The 26,484-nt window shown below is 55.8% G+C and overlaps 1 protein-coding gene across 1 annotated transcript in view; it reads right to left on the bottom strand.

Annotated features, from left to right (window-relative positions):
* Window positions 1–16,623: 16,623 nt before the first annotated feature.
* RSPO4 (R-spondin 4) overlaps window positions 16,624–26,484 on the bottom strand; it is a 37,880-nt gene continuing 28,019 nt past the window's right edge. The window contains exons 3-5 of the mRNA XM_001497744.3: window positions 25,734–25,874; window positions 22,309–22,494; window positions 16,624–18,464 (exon numbers count right to left, since the gene is read on the bottom strand). Coding sequence (XP_001497794.1) covers window positions 18,343–18,464; window positions 22,309–22,494; window positions 25,734–25,874 — 449 coding nt within the window. The 3' untranslated portion in view covers window positions 16,624–18,342. The remainder of the gene's footprint in view (window positions 18,465–22,308; window positions 22,495–25,733; window positions 25,875–26,484) is intronic.

The raw sequence follows: 26,484 nt of genomic DNA, 5'->3' as shown, positions 1-26,484 counted from the left end.
CTCTCTCACCCATTACCATGGTGACCCAGGCTCCAGGGAGATGTTATCTATAGGAGCCTAGTGGGAGTCAGATAGCATACTGCAGCACAGTTAACAATGGGTGGGTAAACAGCTCAAAGCTATAATCAGTAATTACAAAAAGGAAAAAACTTTAGTTCCCAGCTACTTAATCATCAGTGGCTAACTCTTTGCTCTTTAATAGAGCAGCTACCTACCTCCTGTGGCTGCTGGAGGATGACACGGGATCAACATATAGCACCCTTAGCACTCAGCAATGAGGGCAATTGTTGTCATTATTGTTGTTGCTACTGCAAGGAACATTTACCGAGGGCTTACCTCAGCCGGGGCCTGTGCCAGCACCTGCGTGATCACCCACAAATAACGAGGTGTTATGATACCCGTTTTCTGGTTAATGAAAACTGAGTTTCAGCAAAGCTAAGGGACGGGCTCAAGGTACCACAGCTGGGGCATGCAAAGCCAGCAGTGCATCGAAGATGTGTGCTACACCAAGGCCTGGGCCCTGACCCAGCAGACTCTGAGCCCTGGGGCGGGGTGGGGGTGGGGGGCCGTCTCAGTCCACACTGCTGCATGCACCTGCCACAGGCGGTGCCAGCCTCACTGGGCTGTGGCCTCAGACATCCTGGGCCCCCTGAGTGATCCTGGGCAAGCCACTTCACCTCCTAGAGCTCAGGGTCGGCTTTGGAGGTGAGATAATAGCCCCCAACTCACAGGGGTTGGGGGGGATTAAGTGAGTAAGTGGATGGGCAGCCGGAGCCCGAGGTCTGGCACCCAGTGGGGCTGAGGGGGGAGGTAGAAGCCAGCAAGCCAGGTCTGGAGATTTGGGGGGTGAACACATTTCCCCAGATGTCACCTCCTTGGCAGAAACGGTTCTCTGAGAATTGGCAGCAAGATGAAGCTCTGTGAGTGACAGAAATTCTCAAATTGGCCTATTTTCTTCAATGGGGCATTTTTTCATTCCACCTTGGGGCAAGAAGACTGCTCTCGGCCGGGAGATGCTGTAACAGGTTCATTCACTTATGCAGACATTTCCCACCATGGGTCACGTGAGGCCAACTTGGGCATCTTTGTGTCTGCTGTGCCCCCAGTGGGGTCTCCTTATCATTCTAGCCCAGGTTCAAGCACCTGCCCTCCAAGAGGCCTTCCCTGGGCGCCTGGGAAACAGACCCTTCATCCCCTCCCTGGGGTTTCTTCGCGGCTCTTGACTCTCTGACGTCGTGTTTTAAGTTGATTTGTCCGTCTCCCGTCTGTCTCCCACACAGGACATGGGCTCCTGAGAGCAGGACTGAATCTGAGGCTCTCGCTTCTGTATCCCCATTGCTACAACGTCCCTGGCAGACAGCAGGTGTCCATAAAGACTGGCTCAATGGCTGAATGAAGTATCGTGCTTTCTCGTTTACAAATTCCCTGAGGCCTCTGGCCTGTGGATACGGAAATAGGTCAGATGCAGTCCTCGGCCTCAAGGAGCACCTGGTCTAAAGGAAAAAGAAATGTCGACAAATGCCAACTATAGCTGGGAAACTCACCTCCACGTCCACAGACTTCACAGAGCTGAGTGGATGGAAGGAAGGAGGCAGGTGCTGTGTGCTGAGGGCCCGCTCGGTGACTGGAAATTTCACACCCCACGTTGGCTCAGTCTTGACAAAAGCCCATTTTACCGATTAAGCATCGGGAATTGGGAGAGGTGAAATGACCTGGCCCCAATCAGACTCATGGCACAACTGGGATGGGAAACAGGGTGGCCGGATTCTGAACTCGGAGCACTCTTCCCTCTACATCTGGCCCAAGAGAAAGAAGTTAAGTCCAGCCTTATATATGCATATATAAAATATATAAATTATACGTTTAATATATTAAAAATATATATTTATATATAAAATACGTAAATATATAATGCCAATTATAAGATATACAAATCATATATTTTTATATATAAAAGTACTTTACAAGGTATTTTATAAAATATATTTTTCGTATTTTAATTTTTATATAAAAGAATTTTTAATAAAATATAATATTTTATTATTATTATTTGGTCATGTAATGGCTACATCCAGAAGTATTAGCCTTCAGGCATGGCTGGATCTAGGGTCTCACACAGCGTCCCCTGAATTGTCTCCATTCTCAGGTGGCCTCTCAAGTCATAGAGGCAAGATGGCTGCCTTCAATGCCAGCCCTCTCATTCCCTCCCCAACTCCCCAAAGAAGCAGGTCCCCAAGGAAAAAGAATGTCTCATTGCAGGCCTTGGGGTTGGCTGATCCAGCGCCCGTTGCCATCAGCCTCCTCCCCGGATAGAGGCTGTGTAGCGGGGCACACGACACTGTCCCGGCCAAGGAGAGTAAGCCAAAGTCAGCCTGGGAGGAGAGGTGTTGTTGCTCTGACAGCAGGGGCGCTGTGGCTGGACCTGCCCCTCCCCACTATATCTTGCCTTGAACACAGGCCTGATGACGGAGCAGGGACCATCTTGTGACCAGGAGGAAAAGGCCAAAAGTCATCCCATTAGCCCTGGCATCGCAAAGCTGCTTACCTCCTACCTTCAGACTTCCTCCTAAGAGAGAAGAATAAACCTCTATTGTTTAAGCTGCTGCATTAAATTCCCTGTTCCTTGCAGTGGAAAGCATTCCCGTTGCTACACCCTCTGCCAAGGCCCCAGACAGTCCCTGGGAAGGCACCACGGGGCTCCCATGGGGTTCTGTTCCCACTGCTGAACTGACAGTGGTACCGAGCAGGGAGGGGAGATGCCAACTGCCCAGCCCAGCTCCGCCCTCGCCACACAGGCCAGGAGCGGCAGGGGTGGTCCCCAGGGAAAAGCGAGGGGCTGTCAGTAGAGGAGGGAAGTGATGGCTGTATTCCCTATGCCCCAGGATCCGTGGAGGAACAGACACCTCGTTCTTGGCCTAAGCCTTCTTCCATTATTTCCTGGAACATGGAGATCCTGGCTCGTTGATCCTCCAGGCTGTTTACTGCGGAGGTGGAGGAGAGGATAATTCAGTGGGACTGTCCGGCAGTCGGGGCGGGGTGGGGGGGGGGGGGAGGTGGGGATCCTTCCAGGAATGAGGACAAGCTGCAAAGACTGCATTAGATGCGGTGTGCATGATGTCGTTTCTTCGCAGCAGGACTGGGCCGTGACCTGTCACATCACAATCCCGCTGCCCTGAAGGATGAGGACGACCCAGCCCAGCCTCCTCTGTCCGCTCCGCTTTCCCCGTAAGACTTCCTGAGCCAGACGGCCTGAGTTCCAACCACCTCCCTCTGGCCTGCAGGGGGGCCGCCTCAGGCTGTCGCCCTCCCTCTCTGCACCTGCGACAGACCACCCTCCCCAGGCAGGACAGCGTGAGAAAGAGGGAACGGGGGCCATATGGCCAGCAGCAGCGCCGAGAGCACGTTCTCTGCAAACCCTTCCCCGACCATCCCAGGATCCCAGGTAGGAAATCCGCTCCCGCCCAGGCAGGACCCGCCAGTGGTGACAGACCCGCTGCCGTCTCCTCCTAGGTGCGAGGCTTGGCCATAGTCCCAGGCCTCCCTCGCGGGTAGGACGGTCATGGGACTGAGTCCCATTTCCCCACACATCTCCCCCTTCCGTGGGCTTGGTGCACACAAACCTGGAGACCTTGGGAGCCACGGTGGGAGACGGCGGGGCCACGAGGTGGAGGAGCTTGGGACCTGGACCTGTTGCTTGGGAGAACTGCTCACTCACTGGGGGCACCCGAGTCGGACTGTCAGGAGTGAGAAGAAGACCCCAATGTCTGAGCATTCCACCTTACAGGCTGATTCACATTGCCCTAACTCACCCCCCGCCCAGGGGGTGGCCTGGAAAGGCTTGTGGGATGGCCGACGGATGGCCGGTCAGGGAGAGGCTCCATGTGGGTGTCAGCAAAGGCAGAGGGTGGGAGGTGGGGGGCCTGAAGAGCCAGCCGTGACCACACTGTCTGGTGCTGAGACCAGACTCTCCTTGAGCCCTCCTCCCTTGACCGTCAGACAGCAACCACGGCGTCAAGCCTGGAGTGGGGGGTTAAGACTAACAATAACAACAACAACAACAGTAATAATAATGGGAGTCATTGCCAATATTCAAGAGCACCTACCACTCCCAGGCCGGGCTGATTGCTCCACAGGCCTGATCTCACTTAATCCTTGTGATGACCCCCAAGGAAGACACTGCAGCGGTCCGTCCCATGTTACAGACGAGACGACAGAGGACCGTAGGGCATCTGAGGACCCTTTCCAAAGGGCAGAACCTGTGCAGGGCAGCATCTCCCTGAGATCAGCTCCCCCACCTAGCGCAGCCTTCCTCGGGGCTCTGCCTTCATCCTACTCTGTGCCAGGCACTATTGATGGCGCTGAGGACACAGTAGTGAACAGACGGATGGAGATCCTGGGCCTTGTGGAGCTGGTGTTCTAGTGGGGAAAACAGGCAGTAAACACACAGACACGTAAGAGGAGTTCAGAAAAGGATGAGTGACATGAGGACAAGTCAGGAAGCTTCCCTGGGCAAGAGGAAGAGGTGGGGCCATGAATTTTGATATGAGAGGAAACCTCCCTGACAGGGAACTGAGGGCAAAAGGAGGGAGCCACATGAAGATCTGGGGAAGGGTGTTCCTGGCAGAGTGAACAGCACTTGCAAAGTTTAAGTGCAAAGGCCCTGAGGCTGGAATGAGCTTGTCATCTTCAGGGAATGGAATTGAGGGCGGTGTGGCTGGTGTGGACCGAGCAGGAGAGGGAGGGGAGTGATGAGGCTGCAGAGGGGGCTGGGATGGGACAAAGGACAAATTTGGGTGGGCAGTGGTGGGAGGGGTAGAGGACTCCCCTGGAAGGACTCTTCCGGGTGTCAGCTTTGGGGGAGAAGCAAGGGGGCATCCAAAGATGGGAAAGAAGACAGGGGTCTCAGCCCAAATTTATCCTCCCCCCTTTGACTTCTCTCTTTCTTTCTCTCTCTTGGCACAAGTGGAGGCTGGATCCCTCGGGAGAGTGAGGCCCAGGCTTGCGTCCACAGGCCCTGGGAATGACAGGGCACACTCTTGCCTTCCTGGAGAGCCTGACTTGGAACAGAGGAGACGGACAGACAGCCCTGAGAGTCAGGGCCCTCATAGCTTCTTCTCTGCTTCTAATTTGCTGTGTGACCTGGGGCTGGTCACTGCCCATCTCTGGGCCTCCCTTTTCTCCTCTGAGGAGGGAGCTGGTCTGGCTCCACTGTTTGCCAGCTATCTGTCCTTGGGCAAGCTATTTAACCTCCTTGTGCCTGTTTCCTCATCTGCACAACAAGGATGGCCCAGTCCCCAGGGTTATGGTGAGGATTAAATGGACAGTGACCGGAGCTCAATAAGTGCCAGGAATTACTGTTATTTTACCATTCTATTGCTATCGTTCTTGTTGCTATCAGCATTAATGCAGATCCTTTCTGAGGCCCCTTCGGGCTTTCAGGTGGGCCGGGAGGTTGCCTACGCTGCCTCTGGGCCAGTGTTGAGGGGCAGGTCCATCTTCCTCACCATGCTCTGCCTGGAGAGGGGTGGGGAGAGGGCTTGACGTCCCCTCCAGGAGATGGGTCCGGTCCCCTTCCTGCGCAAGCCCTGCAGAGACCCCAGCTTTCCTCCCCGCAAAAGATCGGTTCCCCAAGGAGGAGAGTTGGGATCAGAAATCACCCCCCAGGCCTCAGTGACCGGGTGGGGGCGGGGGCGGGGGCGGGCGGGAGTTGTGAGCCTGGAGGAGCAGGCAGGAGCCGGGAGGAAGTGGAGATGACCCCCAAGCCCAGTGGCTACCTCCAGGAGGACCGGCCTTGTCAGCGCCCGGGGCGGGGGGGTCGTCCCCCACATTCTTCGTGCTTCCCTGCCCACCTCCTCTGTCCCAGCCTCCCCCTGCATTCCTCCCCTCTTTCCTGAGGGGGCACCTTCCCTCCCCCGAGTCCCACCCCAGCCCCACTGGGGAGCAGCAGCTTGGGCTGCTCTCTGGATGCCCGCGGATTAAAATGCAGAGGCGCCTCTGTCCAAAAACGGGACGAGCCCTAATCGCTCCCAGCCTTCTTGGCCGAGCGCCCCGGCTGCTGGCTGCCCTCACCCGAGGCTGGAGCGGACTGACGGACGTGGGACAGAGGCCGGAATAGATCACAGGCGGCCTTCAGACTCCTCGTCCAGCGATCAGGCCAGGTGGGCAGGATGGGGTGTGAGTGGAGTGGGGGCGGGCAGCCCATGCGTCACTCGGAGCTTCAGTTTCTTCATCCGCAAAATGGGGGTGATGATGGGAGCGTTCATGCTCAGGAGGGTGCCGGCCCGCTGTGAGCACTCCATGAATCCTCCAGGGGGTCTCAGCCCCCGGACTCTGCTGTCCCCTCCTCTCCGCTTCTCCGCCCCTCTCCCGCCACCAGCAGACACTGAGGCCGCAGTCCAGGGCGCGCCTCACTGTCCTCTTCGCAGCTCAACCCGGCACCCAGCGGTCACCAGGGCCTCAGAGCGCCTTCGGCAATTCGGTTGAGCGCCCTCCCATGCTGGGCACAGCGCCGTGTGCTGCGCTCTTTTCTTACTCTGCTAAAACAGTTATTGATTCAGGGAAAGTTCTAGAAGGATATAGAGCAAAGAGTTACAGTTGTATCCATCCCCCGCCCCGCTCACGGCCCGCTCGCCTCTCTCTGCACAGACAGCTCAGGGCCGCCCTGCGCACGCCCCGCGCCCCCCCTGCCCTTCTGCGCCGTGGGCCCTGGACGCCCCGTCGGTGCAGGAGCCCAGCCGCGGGCTTTTCATCCGCTCACAGTTAGCCGCAGCGTGGCTGGGCCCCCCCTCGGAGCCGGCGCCCCTGATGGACTGTGGGCTGTGGCCTGGCTCCTTCTCTTGCTAACAGGGCTGCGGGGAAGGCCCTCGCTGTGCCTCTGTGCCCACCGCACGGTCTCTCTAAGGCGGATGCTGGCCGTGAGGCTGACGGACGGCACGTGCTGTTTATGTCTGGGGCACCGTCAAATCCCACCTCCCCCGCAGGCTCTTCTAGGCTTGCACACCCTCCGCCCCCAGCCCGTGGGTGAGGGTGCCCGTCGCCCCCGCTCCTCCAGCCTGGCAGTTCCCAGCCTGCTTGCCTCCCTCGTTTTCTCGTTCCCGTTCGAGGTGACTAGAGGGCCGGGCATCTCATGGCTGTGCCGCTGGCACTTGTCAACCACACCAGTTGAAATCAGTGTTGGTGGCTTCTCCGTCTCAGGAGACACTGTCACAGACACCCGAAGGAATCAGGGACCAGTGGGGGAGAGGTTTGGGTCCACAGAGGCAATGTTGGGAGAGCTTTGGAGTGGGGGTTCTGGAGCCAGGTGGTGGTTCGAATCCTGACTATTCCCTTCGCTGGCTGTGTGACTCTGGGCAGGTTACTCAGCGTCTCTGAGCCTCAGCTGGGTCATCAGAAAAGCCGAGCTAGTAGGAGCGTCTAGCCCAGACGGCTGTTGTGCAGTTTGGATGAGTCAGTACAGACTCAGCGTTTCAAGCAGCGCTGGGCACACTAGCTGTTGGTATTATTATTTGGGCACCTACAGTATGGTTACGGGAGCTCATGGGATCTCAGGAGACGGCACCGGCTGCTGTTTACTGAACGCCGCGGCGCCGAGAGCTGTGCGTGAACTGGTTTTTCTAATCCTGACAACTAGGGCAACCCAGAGCTCCGAGAGGGAGAGGGACGTGCCGGCCTGGACCTGGAAACCCGCTGCCCACTGCTCTCGGGCTGTTCCCCCTCCTGCACTCGGGTTCAGGTCCCAGTGGGGAGGCCGGCTGGTGGGAGGGTGGCCGCCGGGCTGGGAGGCAGGATTTCCAGGCTGGTCCGGAGCATGAGCCTAATGAGAAACAGATGCGCGAGTCGGCCCCGCCCAGCCCTCCCCGCAGCCCGGATGCGGGCGGCGATCGCTTCCAGATGGGCTGGGCTTTGAGCTGGTACCTTAAGTGACTCGGTCTGGGGCCCGAGCGTGGGACGGCAGGCCTCTTCCCTGGCCCTCGGCCCCTCTGACCCTGCTAGACACCTGATGAGGTAGCTAGGTTTGGGGCAGGTGACCTCGGAAAGGTCTGCCTTGCTCAGAGCCTCAGTTTCCCCATCTGAGAAACAGGCATTCTCCATCCGGCTGGCCAGGCACGGCTGCTGTGTGCTGGGAAACCCGAGCAGGAACGTGAGAGGGTTTCCCAAACTGTGGAGGGCTGTGCACACTGGATGGAGTCTCCCAGAGCTGGCGCCCCTGGAGAGGTAGGGCTTTTTCATTTGTTTTTTAATTTTCTAGTTGTATTTATTTTTGGAATATATAATATATTTCCGTATTCCAAAATCTCAAAGGTACAAAAGGGCCCATAGTGAAAAGTGAGTCTCTCTCCCGCCCCTGTCCTCCAGACTCCCAGACCCCCTTCCCCGAGGCAACTCCTGTCACCAGTTTCTTGTGAACCTGCCCCAAGATATTTTATGCACATGTAAGGAAATACAGAGGAATTTTTTACCGAATGATGACAAACTTCACATACTCTTCTGCACTGTTCTTTTATTATCTAACAACACACTTTAGAGATCTTTCTACATCGCTCCATAGAGAGCACCTCATTCTTTTTGATGCCTGACCAAGATGATATTCAAAACATCACACAACTGTTCATCGCAGACATTGACCAATCAGAATGGACTCCAGCAGTGTGCAGCCCCTACAGCTGTCCAGGGCTGGTGGCTGGTGCCAGCTCTGTGTCTGCACAGCTCTGTCAATGTGTACTTACCCAGTCTTCAAGTGATGGGCACTTAGGCTGTTCCCAATGTTTTACCTGATTTACTTTGAATCAAGGTGGCAATGAATATCCACTTTCTACATTTGTGGGAGGGTATACATAGGAGAATTTTCTAGAAGCAAAATGGCATTGTACATCCATATGTTAAAAAAAAATTATTTTAACCCATACCTCACACCATACACAAGAATTAACATGAAATGGAGCACAGATCTAAATGTCAAACTTAAACTCGTAAAACATCCAGATGAAAACACAGGAGAAAATCTCTGTGACTTGGGTTAGGCAAAGATTTTTTAGATAAGACACAAAAAGCATGAACCATAAAAGAAAAAAATATGTAAATTTGACAATCAAAATTTAAAACTTCTTCTCTTCTAATGACACTGTTAAGGAAATGAAGACCAGCCACAGACTGGGGGAACATATTTGCAAAAGTCGTATCTGATAAAAGACTTGTGTCCAGAATATATATATTAAGATGCTTTCACATCTTTGTAATAAGAAAACAAATAATCCAATAAAAAATGGGCAAATGATTTAAAAAGATACTTCACCAAATTAGATGTGGACGGCAAACAAGCACCTGAGAAGATGCTCGATATTATCAGTCATCAGTGAAATGCAAATTAAAACCGAAGTAAGACACCACTACACACCTATTAGAACAGCTAAATTAAAAATAACTGGGGGCGGCCCGGTGGCATAGTGGTTAAGTTCACGTGCTCCACTTAGGAGGCTTGGGATTTGTGGGTTCAGATCCTGGGCTCGGACTTAGCACCACTTGTCAAGTCTTGCTGTGGCAGCATCCCACATAAAATAGAGGAAGATGGGCACAGCTGTTAGCTCAGTGACAACCTTCCTTAAGCAAAAAGAGGAAGATTGGCAACAGACGTTAGCTCAGGGCCAATCTTCCTCAGCAAAAAAACCCCACAAAAAACTGATAATACCAAGTGCTGGTGAGGGTACATAGCAACTGGAACTCGGGAAACAATTTGGCCATTTCTTCTAAAATTAAACATATACTTACCATACGACCCAGCAATCCTACTCCCAAGGCATTTCCCCAAGAGAAATGAAAATTGTGTTCACACGACAAACTGCACACATATGTCTATAGCAGCTTTTCTCATTATCACCAAAACCCAGAAATGATGGTCCACCAACAGGTGGATGGATAAACAATAGAATATTACTCGGCAATGAAAAGCAACGAACTACGGATACAAGCAAAAATATAGATGAATCTCCAAGGCCTTGAGGAATGAAAGAAGCCAGACTCAAATGGCTGCGTTCTGTAGGATCCATCTACACGACCTTCTGGAAAACCATGTGGACAGAGAGCAGCCCCATTAGTCTTTGCCAGGGCGGATGGGAGAGGGACGAGATCAACCACCAAGAGGCACAAAGGGACTCTGGGGACTCCCGGAGCTGTTCTCTGTCCTGATGGAGGTGGTGGTTTCATGGCTGTATGTGTTTGTCAGAACGCACTGGACTTTACATCTCAAAGGGGTGAATTTTATTTACTGTAGTAAATTATATTTCAATAAGTCTGATATTTCAGAAACTCACCCATATGTCTGTAGACTTGGTAACTATTTCCAAATGCCCTACACAGACAGAGGTTGTGCCGGCTGAGTTGTCCATCACAGGCTGAGAGCCAGGGCAGGATTCGAGCGGCAAGCAGGGAGTGGCTTTCATGACGGGCCTGGAGGCCGCGTGCGGGGCCTGGGGTACTGGCTGGACACTGATCCGCTGCAGCCTGTGGGTGAGGGCAGCTGCCTGTCAGGAAGCCCCAGGTCTCACTCTTGCCCAAAGCCACTGTGGGCTCATCCATTCATCCATTCAACAGTGACCAGGGCCTATCCTCGTGCCAGGCTGGGCCTGGGCACTGGGACCTGGAGATGTGTGGGACCCCGGCTTTCCCCTCATGGGGCTCCCAGTCTAGGGGGAAGACAGACATGTAGAGTCAGAGACCACTCGGCCATGTGGGCGGGGAGGCAGCGGGAGAGGCACCTGGCCTGCCTGGGGGCTGTCAGGGAGGGCCTCCAGGGGGAGGCGGAGTCAGAGCTGAAACCTGTGGGATGGTGGGAGCCGACCAGGTGAAGAGGAGGCAAGCGCACTGTGTGGAGGAGGCGAGGGTGAGGCAGGGCGGGAGCTGCAGGGGTGGTACCTGCCACCGGCCCTCCCAGAGTGGCCGAGAAGGTTCAAGATGACGGGTGTTCCTGTGCCTGGAACAAAGGGAGCGCTCAGCAGGTGAGTGATCCAGGCCCCACGACGCATCCCTTCCTTCGCTCTTTCATTCACCCCACTGATATTGATTGGGGTCACCGTGCCCCTGGGGCTCTTCTCAGTGCTTGGGATACGGCAGTGCTCAGTCCCTGTGCGTAGTCTGGTGGGGAAGACAAGCACGGTCAGATGAGGAGGCAGACACAAAGAGTCAAGAATTAGATAAACAAGATCATTTTAAATCACGATAAGGGCTATGAGGGAAAAATTTAAAAGGTACTAAGTAGAGAATGATTTAGGGGGAGGGGCATGATATCTAGATAAGTTTATCCAGGAAGAAGGCCTCCCTGAAGAGGTGACATTTGAACGAGACTTACAGGAGGAGAAAGAGCCAGCCATGTGATCTATACAGAGAGCATTCCAGGCAGAGGGCATAGCAAGTGCAAAGGCCCTGAGGCCAGAATGAGGTTGGTGTGTTTGAGGAACAAAGGAGGCCAGTGTGGCTGGAGCAGGCAAGGAGGAGAGGGCAGGCGATGAGGTCAGAGAGCGAGTGGGGGCCGATTAGGTAGGGCCTGTGGCCACCACAAGGAGTATGCATTTTATTCTAGGAGTAGAGAAACATCTAGCTTGCACCAGCCCTGACATAGTGCAAGACACCCTCCAGGGCCTTGTTCCTGGTGGCTCCTGGCCTTCTAATTCCTCCTCCGTGTTTGCCAACGTCAGCGGGCTGGTTGGCCATCCCTGGAGGCTGCTCCCCGTGTCCCGGCCCACCCAGCAGCGAGGCCCACCCTCCCTGAGCCCGCTGTGTGCAGGCTCCCAGGAGATCCTGAGATCACAGAGGAGCCAGCAAAGATTCATTAACGGAGTGGACGACGATACGTTCTTGCTGCTGTCAGAGGCAGCCCGAGGTGAGGGCTCTGCTATTTGGGCAGCTAAGCCTCAATGGCACCCCTGTAAAGTGGGGGCGAATGTAGCCCCCCGTGTGTGATAGATGCCCGTACAACCTCCAAGAAACGTGAGTTAAACAGTGAGGTGGGCCAAGCCCTGTACCTGCCCCCTGGACTGGCTCAAACTGGGAAGTCGGGAACCAGCGAGTGTTAGCGAGGGTGTGAGAGACGGGAGTGCCGGGTTCCGCTGGGCGTTTGGACGGGTGCAGGACCTAGGGCCGGTGAGCAGGGCTCCATCCCATGACCCAGCCACCCTCCTCCCATGTGTGTGGCCCAGAGAGGGTCTCCCACAGGCCCAGGAGGGGCCCTGAGAGGCGACGGTCACTGTCCTTGTGAGGAGGCGTGACATAGGGCGCAGTGGACCATAATCCACTCTAGTGCCAGGGTCCGTCTTCCTCACACGCACACAAAAGTCAAAAGGAACAAAAGGGAAAAGCCAGCCTCTCTCCACCGGCTCCAACCCTGGCCCCACGCACCCTGCGCCCTGTTCTGCAACTTGCCTTTTCCACTTGACCGTGCGCCCCGGCGATGGCTCTGCATCAGGACCTGGGCGGCTTCCTCCGGGTGCTCTCGGCGGCAGGGCGTCCTTGAGTGCTGGAGACCATATCTGAGCCAGAGCTCCCACGGACCTGCAGGATGTGCCAGGTTTCTATGATCACACGCAGGCTGCAGGGGACAGCCGTGTGCCATGGCACTTGTCGTTTCGCACGTGGGTGAGGCTAACCTGAGGATCAATCCCTGGAGTGCTGGGTCAGGAGACATGTCATCGCAATTCTGACAGCTGTCAACTCGCCTTCTGCAGAGGTTGGACCACGCCCCTCCCCCAGGAAGGTAGGAGATCGCCAGCTCATGCACAGCCGGGGCAAAGCCCTAGTGTTGCAAATTTTGTTTTTTTGCCAATCAGATAGGTGAAGAATGGTGGCTCTGTGTGCTTTTATTGTCATTTAATCTGACTGAGGTTGACCATCGTTTCCGGTGTGTGTGTATGTGGAGCTCCTCCTCCAGATGAATTCCAGAGCAACACTGAGCGCAGACAGCAGAGGAGCTCCGGACACGCTGCTCCCACATGATGCTCATCGCCCTGGGCTGACGGGGACAGCCCCGCGGTGCCTGTTCAAGAAGTGGCCACCTGGTGAAGGGCAAGGTTTTGAGTTCCTTTCTGCGACTTACTTTCTGAGGCTCAGATTCCTCATCTGTAAAAAATAAGAATAATAATAAAATCCACTTTAGAGGGCTCTCGGAAAGATGAGTTTAAGTTTTTAATGTTAAGTACCTGGCACAGTTCCTGGCTCAGACCCAGTGCTTAAGAAATGTTTGTTGAGTGAATAAATGAAATATATATGAAACTTTTATTGAGCCCTTACTGTGTATAAAAACCCTTTCTAATGTATCAACTTATTTAAACCTCACAGCAACACCCTGAGGGACACTTTTAATATGTCCTTTTACAGATGGGGAAACTGAGGCACAGAGAGATGTACAAGGTGTTGCCTAAGGACTCACAGTGGGTTGGCGGGGAGACGGGACTTGCGGCCTTGCTGTCTGGTTCTTCCCTACCTTGCTCCTCTGCTCCTCCCCCCGAGGATCAAGGTGCAGCTATTAACCCCGTCCCAGTTGTCTGTCGCTGCAGAGCAGACCTGCCCACCTTGCAGGCATGAAGCAACAGCCACCCTAGGATGCTCGCAGGCTCTGAGGATCAGGAGTGAGGACAGGGCAGAGCGGGACGGCTTATTTCTCTGGGGCCTCCACTGGGAGGACCCTACTGCCAGGGGCTAGGACAGCCAAGGCTAGGGGACCCACTTCCCAGATGGCGTCGCTAGTCGCAGGTCTGGCTGGCTGATCTGCTCCGCCGTGTGGGCGGCAGGCTGAGGGGAAAGGCAGGGCTGCGGCGGGGGCTGCGGGTCGCACAGGGTAGGGTGGGAGCCTGCACACTCCAGGGCTGAGTCCGCACGTCCCAGGGTCTGGCAGCCTGGGAGGCTTGCAAATGCTGGGGTCGGCAGCCCCACGAGTAGCCTCTCCTCCAGCCTTTGCACACGCCGTTCTCTGTGCCTGGGACCCTCCCCACCTGTCTCAGAAACGCCTCCTCTTTCTTCTCAGTTCTCAGCCCGGCTCTCCGGTCCTAGAGGACGAGCTCCGGGAGCCCCGCGGGCTGTGGACGGATCCTCCTCCTGGATCTGACCTCTGAGCAGGGCCTCATCACACCATCGTGACTGAGTTGTCTGCAGGCCGGAGCTCCAGGGACATGCCTGGACCCTTATCACCAGCCCCCAGCATGGCACCAGGCACACAGTGGGCTCTTCACGCATATTTATTGAGTGGATGAGGAGATGAGTGATGAATTTTGAAGGACTTTAACTCGAGCCTCAGTTTCCTCTTCTGTAAGTTAGCTTGCAGGTTGCTGTGGAGGTGGCAGGAGATAAAGGATGTGAAACTGTAGGGCATGGGGAAGTCAGAAAAATGGTAGTTACTGGATCTACATCGAGGAGAGAAAAGCAAAGGAAATGAGATATTGCACCTAAAGCGTTTGCAGTGTCTGGCACATAGTAGTGCTCAACGGACATAAGACACTTTTTTTTCTTGCTGAGGAAGATTGCCCTGAGCTAAGATCCTTGCCAATCTTCCTCTATTTTTTTAGTATGTGGGCCGTCAGCACAGTATGGCTGCTAACAGAACAGTGTAGGTCCCTGCCTGGGGAACGAACCAGGTAGCCCAAGCAGAGCGTGCTCAACTTAACCACTAGGGCACTGGGGCTGGCCGGGACATTCTTATTAATCATTATTATCATTATTACTATTGTTTTTGTTATTATAAGAGTACACGTTTCCTGAATCGGAAGGACCGTATAGGATGGTTTGAAATTTTCCTACAAGTGAAAATGGAGAAGTATAATGCTCCACGAGTCACCAGGAACGCCCCCCCCTCCCCCCCCCGCGGAGTCATGGTGACCGGCTGTGGGACGATGGACTGGTGTCCTCAGAGTCAGTTTCCCCTCTGAGCAAGAAAGGGCCTGAGTCCTGGACCTCCGAGGTCTGACAGTCTCTGCGCTGCTGTGAATGCCACTCCGCGAAGCCACCATCGCAACTGTGGTCGTTCAGCCCGAGGCGGGAGCAGCCTGTCCCTCGCCGTTCCCCCGCCTCTGGTCCCCCCGGGAGAGGACGTCCCCCGACCCCAGAAAAGCGCCCGGGTTCTATGCGGGCTTCTGCGCTGTGCCTGGGTGGGCGGCGCCCTCTAGTGACAGGAGTGGGAACGACGGGCGGGGCCGCGGGGTGGCGTCCGGCAGGGATAGGGACCGAGTGGGCGCAGGCACAGGGATGGGGACCGTGTGGGCGCAGGGCGGGGGCGGTGGGCCTGCGGGGAGGGCCCTGGTGTGGCCCAGCTGGGGTCGGGCGGGAACTCCTCAGCCCGCGCGGGGCCGCGGTTCCCTCCCGCTGAAAGAGCATCCGGAGGTGCCACCGCTGGAACCGCCCTCCGGGCTCTGCCCCGCCGCCTTCTCTCGCTGGGCTCCGCCGGCTTCGGAGCCTGAGTCTGAGCTTCGCCGGCAGGTAGACGGAGGGTCTCCTTCCCACGAAAACGCCTCAGTCCTCGAGGGGGGGCGGGATGTGGGAAAGGCCAGGATTGGAAGGGAGTAGGAGCTGGGGGCAGGAGACGCCTGAGATGCAAAGGTGACAGGAGGGGCTTACGCCATGGGGGAACTTCGTCTCCTAATTTGGAAACGTTTAGCAAAACCTGGTCCACAGCCCTCAGTTGGGGACAGAGCACCAAGCCCCCCGAGGGAAAGAACATGGCCAGGGGACTGTAGGACTGGAACCTTCCATTCCTATCTTGGTCTCTTAGAATTGCAGAATTTAGAACCTTCCACACACTAGACTTTGAGTCTTATCAGAAAACTCTATATAGAGTATATATACACTAAACTCTGTAGAATCAGATCCTTGAGCCCTGAGGTCAGGCAGAATTGCAGCCCCCTCAAATTTAGCTGCCCTGCACTCTGGGGCTGGCGGTCACCAGAGAGCCGCTCACTCCCTAATCTTGTCCTGGAATGAGTATTTGCTCTCAGTCGGCTCCTAAACTTGTTTACAATTAGTAAGTCTGGGGTGGGGCCCTGAAACCTGAATTTTTAAAAAGCTCCTCAGAGGGAGCTGATCGGCCAGCCAGATTGGGGCAATGGATGTAATCCAGTCGTGCCTCCTCTTCATCCATTGCATGGGGAAACTTTCCTCCCAGAAAGATGAAATGACTTGGCCTAGACCCCGCAGATTGCTCATGACAGGCTGGGACTCAAACCTGTGCCTCCCAATGCTGAGACCACTCTCACCAGCAGCCCAGCGTGTTTAGATGGCTCGGTGGGATTGTCACACCTCCTAGATGTCCCTGGCCCCTCAGACATGTCCTCCAGAGCACAGATGGGTTCCTGGGGCCACTTCTGTGATTTATGGGAATGAGAGGCCCTGGGGATGGGGATGCCCAGTGTTGCTCTCTTCTCCCCGTGGCCGAGCCCCCGGCTTGAGAGGGGCCTGAGGGGCGGAGGGCCCCTCCTCTTCTTTTGGCATCATTCCCAAGCTGAGGTCCCCACAGTCCCCGACACACCCTGGCCCTCTCGGCCCTGAGCATTCCAGCGGAAACCACTCCACATGGTTTAGATTCGGCAACTCCAAACTCATAAGCATCATGGTTTTGTAACACCCGCTTGATGCCCACGAAGGATTTGCAAGTTTCATTTTTCTTTTCCCTTTATTTAAAAAAAATGCTGTGGTCTTGAAACAACAACAGAGCATTTCAGAGGCACAAAGTTTTGCAAAGAGAAGCTGGTGGCCTGGCCAGGCGAGGAAGGGCTCTAGCTGTCCTCAGGGAGGCGAGGGGGGAAGTGAGAGTGAGGTTGGCCTTGGGGGTCAGCCCTGCCATGGGTCTGTCGGGAAGCAGTGCTAGGGGATCCCCATGGGCTAGGCAGGGGGTGGGTGTGAGGGTAGGCACTCTCCTGTGGTGGAGGAGTGCCATTTCATTACCTTTAGCCTCTCCTCCATCCTGCGCAGCCCCCTGCCCCAGGCCACCCTGGGCCCCTCGGGTCTCAGACTTCCTGATCCTGGATGCTGAACCCTCTGGTTCAGGCCAGCCGGCAATACCAGCACAGATCAGGAGCACCCCTTTCTGGGGACTTGGGGGAGCCAAGGAGGAGAGGGGCTATGCTGGTGGAATGACAGGCAGTGAAAACAGACTGACTTCTAAGCTGCGTCTAACATGAGCACCCTCCCACCGCCCTTCCGGCTGGCCTGTGCCGTGTCACGGTGAAATACAAATGCTCAGGTGTCAGGGTGGTGTGGGTACATGGGGAATCTTTCCTGCTCCTGACCCAACAACTTCCTTCAGCACCTCCCCAGAGGCCCCCAAAGTTCCCCCTCAGCTGTGGATGTGCTGAGCAGGGCGACCAACAGGTGGAAGGCACAGGAATTGGCTTCCCCATGTGGCGTTCGGCAAATCCCTTCTCAGGCCTCAGTTTCCCCATGGGCACCATGGGCAGGAGGTGCCAGGGTAGGGAATGGAGTGGTCCTGTCAGCTTCTACGGCCTCGTCTAGGATGAGCCTGTGGTTCCCCCAGGGATGACAGCCCCACCTGAGGCAGCGCTTGGGTGCCCAAAGGACGTGGGAGTCCATTAGGCCCTGGAAGCGGGGGCAGGGAACAGTGAGAGGGAGGGCGCTAAGGGAGCACTGGTTGGGGGCTGCAGGCAGCTTCCAGGAGGGCAGACTGGGTGGGCACAGGGCAGGCTGTCCAGCCGTGGCCCTGGGGGGCTCCTCTCCGGCCAGCTGAGGAAGGTATCTGGGCTGGGCTCTTCCAGGGGCTTCCTAGAGGACCTGTGGCCCACACTGTGGAAGTGGCCTCCAGATTAGCCAGAGCAGGAGGTGCTCAGAGCCCGGGGTGCTGGGGTGTCCTCTGGAGCAGACGCAGGGTGCTCAGGACTCACGGCGCTGCCTCTGCGGTGGCCCGGGCCCTGCCCTTGGGAACCCCTGCTCTGCAAAGGTGGGGTCAGGTCGGGGTTAGGGAAAGGCCTAGAAAAAGACGTTTACTCTCTTTAAAGAACAGTGGAGGGAGTGGCTGTGGGGCGGGGCAGGCAGATGGGGTGTGTGTGTGTGAGAGACAGAGAGAGAGAGAGACTGAGAGAGGGGGGAGAGGGAGACAGAGGGAGAGGGAAGGAGAGAGAGAGGACACAATGAAGAACAGGAGGAAAGGGAAAGAAGGGCAGACAGATAAACGGAAACTGAGAAAGAGAGCACAGAGGGGAGGGAGGAAAAGAGAGGTGGACGACACTCAGGAAAAGGGGAAAAGACAGGAAAGGTAGACTGACAGAGGAAAGCGCGAGGAGGTGGCGAGGTGGGATTAAAGACCGGGGGCGGAGGAGGGGGTGCGGGGCCGCGAGGGGTGGTGGCCGGCGCAGGCGCTCAGGCGGGCGGCTGGCTGGCCCTGACGGGCGGCTTGCGGTCGGGGTCGGGCTTGCGGTCCGGCTTCCTGTCCTTGCGCGGCCGCTGCTCCCGCCGGCCCTTCTTCTGCCCCGGGCTTCTCTCTGCAAAGGGAGCACGGACAGGCGCGGCGTCGGAGGCCAGCCAGGCCCGGAGGCGATGAGGGTGCCCTGCCCGCGCCAGGCTGCCGGAACCACCCACCCGCTCCTTGCTGGAGTTGGGCTGCGGGTAACCCATCCCAGCGGACCCCGGACCCCTCTCTCAGTCCTTAGCGGGGGAGGAGGGGCTGACTCGCCGAGGACCCCCAGTCAGGACTCGGGGTGGCCTGGTGGGGGCCCATGACCCTACCACGTGCACTCGCTTCGCGGGTTAGGGGGCAATTCGCTGGAGACCCAGCACCTTCCCGCGGTCCCGCACCAGCTTCCCCACTCACCCCGGGCCCAGCTCTGCCCCCCAAAATGACAGCGACAGCAGCAGCGTTTAGCCGGTGCTCTCAGGCCAGCCACTTCCAAGTGCCTTCTGTACGTACGGTACGTTAAACTCAGGACAGCGCGGGAGGCCGCCGGCCGGGCCCCGCCCCAGAGGACAGGCAGCACAGGCCTGCAGTTCACCCAGTGCCCACTGGGCGGAGTGGATGCAAACCCCAGACCTAACTCGGAACCTTGACCCCGCTGTGACCTCTCCCGCCCCCCCCACCACGCCCCCCCAAAGCGGAGCCAGATGAGCTTCTAACACAAACACCTGATCAGCCCCATTTCTCAGATGAGTTGACTGAAGCACAGAAAGGGGCCTCGCTTGCTCAGCGGCACAGCCTGGGTGGAGCTTCTTAGCATCACTTTCAAGTGACTCCCAGCTCACTTGAAAGAAAAGACCATGTCCTCCCCGTGGCCTGCAGCCCCTCCTACCCCCTCCTCCCCACTCCCCTCAGCCCCTCCTCCTCGCTCACTTTACCCCAGTCACTGGCCTCCTCATTGTCCCTCCAACACAGCCGGTCCAGCCACCTCCACACCTTTGCACAGCTGTGCCCTCCCCCTGGGATGCTCTTCCCAGGTGCCCTTTGTCACTATCATCTACAGGTGAGAAGACCAGGCATGGTTGGGAGCAGAGCTAGCCCTAAATTTCTGGTTTACAAAGTGTCTCCACACCCCAGCTGTTTTCATACATTGTTATCCCAAGGCAGCTGTGTGCCACTTGAACAAAAGAGACCCAGGCTCAGGGAGTCACTTCCCAAGGTCACAGGGCGAGGCAGTTAGAGCTGGGAGCAGGGAGGGGAGGGTGATTTTATCTCTTCAGTGTCAACTGTGTGCCTGTCTCCCCAGGAGTCAGGGCTCCCCCTCTTCAGGGCAGACTTAGGGTCATCCCCTTAGGTCATGCTGCCCACCTCTGGGGCCCCTAGTCCCATCCCTGAGCTCACAGGGGGCACTGAAGCCAGGCTCCCTCTCTAGCTCCAGGGTTGATGGTATTGGCCCTCAGGTGAGAACAGCACTGGGGAGACGGGGCGTGGGTGCTGCCTGAGCAGCCCCTGCCAACTTTGAAGGGGGGAGCATGGGGTGAGTGGCTGTGGGTCCCCATCCCTTCCCTATGCCTGCCTGATATCTGCCCATTTACCCATCCACCCACCCACCCACTTACCCACCTATCCACCCTCCCATCCACCCACCTACCTACCCACCCACTCACTAGCCCACCTATCCATCCTCCCATCCACCCACCTACCCATCCATCCTCCCATCCACCCACCTACCCATCCATCCTCCCATTCACCCACCCATCTACCCATCTACTCACCCATCCATCCTCCCATCCACCCACCTACCTACTCACCCATCTATCCTCCCATGCACCCATCCAACAAGTGTTAACTGAGCACCTTCTATGTGCCAGGCCCTGTTGTAGGCACTAGAGAGGCAGCCATGAACAAGGCAGACAGAGAGCTAGCTCTCCTGGGAGATCACATTCTAGTAAGGCAGACAGACACTAAAGAAGCAGATACAAGAATGAGCGCCATCACATCAGGAAGATGTAAGCGCTATGATGCAATGTGATGGAAAGGGCCTCTTGGTAGGGGAGGCTGGGGGAGGCCTCTCTGAGGAGGAGACGTCTGAGCTGGAACTTGGGTGAGGCAGGGAGCCCACAGGAGGGCTGTTGGGAAGGTTAAAGGAGTCGTAGTCACAAAGCATTTAGCTCCGTGCCCAGCACATGGTGAGCGCTCCGAATGTTTGCTGCTGCTGCTGCTGCTGTTATTATTATTATTATTATTATTATTATCATCTGGGGGAAGAGCTTTCCTCTCTCCATCTCTCCAGAGCCAACCACCACCAGCTCGCAGATGCCGTGAGAGGTGTGGCCACAGCACGAGGGCTGCAGCGGACTGTCTGGCTGCTTCCCTGGGTCTGGGGTCTTGGTTTCTCTGGCCCCATTTCAACCTCACCCTCTGTCCCCAGCTGCCTACTATGATTCCCAGAGGCCCCCCGTATTTGCTATCTGCACTCTCAACCCAGACACAAGGCCTTCTGAAATCAGGTATGTCCCCAGGTTCAAGGCCTGGCTCCCCATATTTGCTATCTGCACTCTCAACCCAGACACAAGGCCTTCTGAAACCAGGGATGTCCCCAGGTTCAAGGCCTGGCTCCGCCGCCTCCCAGCCGTGGGCCCTGGGTGGCCCCTCGCTCTTAAGCAGGACTTTAGATTCCTCTTTGCACACAGACCTACGTTTGAATTCCTGGTCCATACTTCCCTAGCTGTGCAACCCTTGGGCAAGTGACTCAACCTGTCTGGCCTCAATTTCCTCATCTGTAAAACGAGAATGCAGTCATGTGTTGCTTAACGACGGGCATGCGTTCTGAGAAACGTGTCGTCGGGCAATCTTGTCGTGCGAACATCACAGAGTGCACTTACACAAACCTAGACGTGGAGCCCGCTACACACCTAGGCTCTACGGCACTAATCTTATGGGACCACCATTGTATAAGTGGCCTATCATTGATTGAAATGTCATTATGCAGCACACGACTGTAATAATCCCTACCTCATGGTGTCGCTGTGCAGATTAAATGACTTAATGAATGTAGAGAATTAGCACAGTGCCCAGCACACAGCCGGTGCACAGTCAGCATGAGCTACTTCACTCTGTGTGGTGATCTTGGTTGCTACCATGAGGGGGGACCAGTGGCATTCAGTGGACAGGGATCAGAGGCTGCGTGGGACTGTCCCCACAGAGGAGTCCCCATCCCATCCAGTTCTCTAGCGGCCGGCCCCACCCTCACGTGGCTGAGAAACCTGCTTGCTCAGAGCTGAACTCCGTCTTGTGTGTGAATGCCAAGCGCTTCTGAACACTGTCCCATTCGCTGAGCATTCTGGGGCTGCCAGGGTGCTGTCAAGCAAGAGATCAGGCAGTTTCCTTGGACTTTGTTCAGAGTTGGTCGCCACTTGGGAAACTGCATTTCTGATGTCAACGCGGCTACGCATGCAAGGCCTTGACCGCGTCTATCACTCCACTGCGACCCCACTTCACGAAGTTCTCTGGTGAGGGCCTGAGCACTGCCAGAAGCCTCTTTTCTATTACAGTGAGGGTGCTATACAGATTTAAGAAACAAGGGCCTGCGCAAGAGGGCTACGTTATCTGTGAACTCCATTTCAGAGCAGCAAAGAGGGCGTTCCAAGATCCTTGTTATGAAAAGGGAGCTGGTCAGTCTGAAAGGGTGGAGAACTCCTGATGTCAAGGACAAGCTCAGTCCTCCGAATGTATCTGGTACTGACCCCAGCAAAGAAGACCCTCCTTTGAAAGGACAGCGGGGAGGGCAAAGCTTACCCCACAGGAAGGGATGGCGAATGGTGGACTGGCAGGCAGCCTGACAGGTACTATTAGTGGAGGCAGCATCCTGAGGCCGCTCAGAGTCACCCAGGGGCCCTGCCTGCTGCAGCCCCGCGTGCCTAGCTGGTGCTCACCTCCTGGGCAGGGCCGCTGGATGGAGCATTTCCTTGACTCGGACAGCACCTGGCAGGCTGCCGCCTCTTCCTGCCCGGCCCGGCTGGCCTCTCGAACCCGGGTCTCCAGGCCCCAGGCCGAGCCGCAGGTCTTCCCGTGGTACGTGCAGGGGCTCCAGCTGCCCCAGGGGCCCAGCTCACACTCCTCTGTGGGGTGGAGAGGGAAAGAGACAGACAGACAGACGGGGTCAGCTGGCACTGAGTGTCCTTCCGAACCAAGGGCAGGGTCTGAGGTTCAGTTCCCTGAGGACACCATCTCCACATGCAAGGGACTCACAAGCTACTACAAGGGGCAGAGGGGAGACAGTTAGTTCAACAGCCATTTAGGAGGGCCTGGATGCGAGCTCTCTAGTAGTCCGCCCTTATCCATGGTTTCGCTTTCCACAGTTTCAGTTGCCTGTGGTCAACTGCGGTCCAAAATATTAAATAGAAAGTTCCAAAAATAAACAGTTCATAACTTTTAAAGTGCATGCTGTTCTGAGCAGCACGATGAAATCTCGCACCGTCCCGCTCCATCCCACCTGGGACGTGAATCATCCCTTTATCCAGCGTGTCCTCGCTGTGTGTGCCAGCCGCCTGTGGGTCACTTAGCAGCTGACTCCGTTATCAGATCGACTGTGGCAGTGTCACAGTGTTTGTGTTCAAGTCACCTTTATTTTACTGAATAATGGCCCCAGGGCGCAAGAGTAGTGATGGTGGCAATTTGAATATGCCAAAGGGAAGCTGTAAAAAGCTTCCTTTAAGTGAAAAGGTAAACATTCTTGACTTAAAAAGGAAGAAAAAAATCATATGCCCAGGTTGCTAAGCTCTATGGTAAGTTTTACTACTGTATGTTGTTATAATTGCTCTATTTTATTATTAGTTACTGTGGTTAGTCTCCCACTGTGCCTCATTTAGAAATTCATAGGTACGTATGCACAGGAGGAAACATAGTCTATCTAGGGTTCCGTACTATCCGCGGTTTCAGGCATCCACTGGGGGTCTGGGAACATAGCCCCCACGAATAAAGGGGGACCACTGTGCTAAAGCGCGCACAGGCTGCCGGGGCCCAGAAGCCAGAGTGACCAACTGGCCTCAAAGGGGAGGGCTTCCCCGAGGAGGCGACACAGGAGCTAAAGGGAGAGAGGAGTGCATCAGACTGAGATGGAAGGACGCACATCCCAGGCCAGCGCGCAGAGCCTGGGGCCCGGTGAACCGCGATTCGGGGACGGGCAGCTGGAGCGCGGGCGGGGTGGAGGTTCCAGACGGAGGGCCAGGAGGTGAGGCTGGAAGGCCGCACGAGGGTTTTGAACCTGATCATGTGCTTTTGATCAGCCAGAAGGAGGAAGCTACACGGTGCTTTTGTGAGGAAAGCTGAAGTCCTGGACATAAAACTCCTTAGTACGTAATAATTTTAAAATATATATAAGTATATATTTTCTTTCACATTTGATTCTTTTAAGAGTTCCTGAGAGGAAGCCAGAGAATGGGGCAGCTATTAATATCCCTTTTTGCAGATTGGGACACTGAGGCTTAGAGCACGTAGGGGGCCTGCTGGGGGAACATGGGAGGGGCTCTACAATGGAACACAGCACGTGTGAGATCCCGTGGGGCCCAGTAGGCAGGTCTCCAGCCCTTAGAATGGTGGTCCTTCTGCTGGATGCATTCATTTGACAAGTAAAGACTGAGCACCTGCTGCGGGCGAGGTACCGAGGTGGGTGCTGAGATGCAGCAGGGACAACACAGACCTGGGTCTGCCTCCTACAGTCCATCATCCAGAGAAGTCAGGCTGGAAGGGCAGAGTGCTCATGCAGTCATGGGGGCTCAGGTCCCAGCCTGAGGGACCTGGAAGGCTTCCTGGAGGAGGAGCCTCTTGACCTGAGTCTTGAAGTAGGTGCAGGGAGGTTAGCCAGGCTCAGGGAGGGGCAGGAGGGAGCAGTGCTCCAGGAGGAACGAAATAACCCCAGCAAAGTCCCCAGGGTGACTCGGCCCTTGACACTGGCGTAGAACTCAGGAAGTTAGAGCATGGACTCAAATGGGGGAGGCAAAAATGATAGGGGTGGAGAGACCGGCAGCTGGGGACCGGATTGTCCACAGCCTGGGAGGGCTTCAGGGAGGACAATGGGAGTCACTGCAGGACCTCGAGCAGGGGAGACACCTGATCAGACTGTCACTTTGCAATAGTCACTCTTGCTGCTGGGATGAGAGCCAGCGTGTGCTGGAGGAAGTGAGGCCTGAGGCAGGTAGACAGGCGGGAGGCCATCCATAGTCCCAGCGATGGGCAGAGGGTGGGGAGAAAGGGATGTGGGGTGGGGTTGGGAGCTTTATTCTGCTTCATTTCCCCTGCCAAATTTCTGTCTGCCACGTGACACCCGTATTTATTCTTGTGTGTCTCTTCTGTCTTCCCACTAAAATGTCCTGTCCGTGAGGGCAGAGGTTTGTCTGTTCCGTTCACCAGCGTGTCCCCAGCTCCTAGGAAAGTGCCTGGTGCACAGCAGACGCTCCAGTAAATCTCTCTTGAGTGAATGAATGAGGATATTGGATTGGATGTCAGGAGAGGGAGAAGAGGAGTCAACAGTGATGCCCATGTCTCCAGCATGGCCACCCATGGATTGTGGAGCTGGTCATTGACAAAAGCAGCCCAGAGGAAGCACCAGGCCGGGGATGGGGAGGGAGGGGAGGAGGCATCCAGAGGGCGGGGGGGGGGGGATGCGGGCCCGCTGCTGAAGGAGCGATGAGGCTGGGGACAGCGAGTCAGGAGCCATCAGCTCTTGGGATGACCACAAACATGAGCCTAGAGAGAATGTGTGGGCAGAGATAGACAATTCAGGTGAGAACACTGGGACCAGCCTCATGATAGGACAGAGCACCAAAGAGGAGCTCACCCAGGAGTCTGAAAAGGAGCAGCAGGAAGACAGAGCAGTAATAACAACAACAGCTGACATGTAGTGAGCACCTGCTGTGTGCTAGCGACTGTGTCAAGTACTTTCAATTGTATTGACTCGTTTAGTCTCCATAACAACCCCTGCCCCCACGCATAATGAGGTGGGTTCTATGTTCTGTTGTAATCTTTTTTAACATTTGGAGAAACTGAGAGACAGAGAGCTTAAGGGACTTGCTCAGGGTCACTAATGGGTACGTTTTAGAGCTACGAACTGAACGCAGTTCTGTCTTATTCTAAAGTCAATGCTATTCTTCCGTTGTCTGCTGCCTCCCTTGGTAATAATAATGATGCCAATGTCGGGAGTAATAGTAATCATCATAACAGTGCTTCTGATGGTTCCAGGGTATTGAAGGATTCCTCTGTGTACCTGACATGACCACGTGACATTCTACCATTGTTGCTTCCAGGTCTCCTGACACCCCCCGCCAGCCCCCTGCTCCAGAGCGAGGAGGCCCCCACTCACCCTGGCACTCCCGGGTGCTCTGCTGGGCCGTGGTGCCCGGCGGGCAGGTGGGCAGACACTTCCCCTTGTACAGGTAGAACCGCCTTTTGCACTGGATGCAGAAGTCCTGGCTGAAGCAGCTCTCACACGTGGCCCCGCATTCTGTAACAGAGCCAGGGCCACGCCCGGTTAGGGGGGCTGCCCGGGTAGGGCCTCTGAGCAGCCCCAATCTCTGCAACACTGGGGTCAGGACTCAGTGTCTCCTTGAAAGCCCAGGCTTGTCCGAGGTCAACCTGGGCTGCATTCAAGGGCAACTCCGTTTCTCAATGGAACTGAGGCTCAGTGGGGCAGGTGACACATCTAAGGTAACATGGACATATGTGAATTTAACGTATTTGAATTTAAAGGTCAGGATTCTCTTTCCCATTTGAGCTGAGGCTCAGAGAGGGCGAGTGACTTGCCTGAAGTCATATAGCAGGTCTGGGCTGGGAGTGAGGACTCTGTGCTCCATTTCCATTAAGGCTCAGGAGATGATCATGATTTGTCCCAGGTCACAGGGAAAATTAGAGTTAGGACTCCTTTTCCCATTTGAGCTAAGCCCAGAGAGGGTGAGTACCATGCCCAAGGCCACACAGCAAACTAAGGTAGAGGTGAAGGTCCCCTGCCCCATTAGTGCTGAGACCAGAGAGGGCATTGACCTGCCTAGGCTTTCAGAGCCAGCCTGAAACCAAGCAAGTGTCTCAGAGTCTGGGCTCAGGCACACGCCTGCTTC

Source organism: Equus caballus, chromosome 22, assembly GCF_041296265.1.
Source record: "Equus caballus isolate H_3958 breed thoroughbred chromosome 22, TB-T2T, whole genome shotgun sequence".
NCBI classification, from domain to species: Eukaryota; Metazoa; Chordata; class Mammalia; order Perissodactyla; family Equidae; genus Equus; species Equus caballus.
The sequence above is the reverse complement of the archived record's forward strand: the minus strand, read 5'-3'. Positions and strand labels throughout refer to the sequence as shown.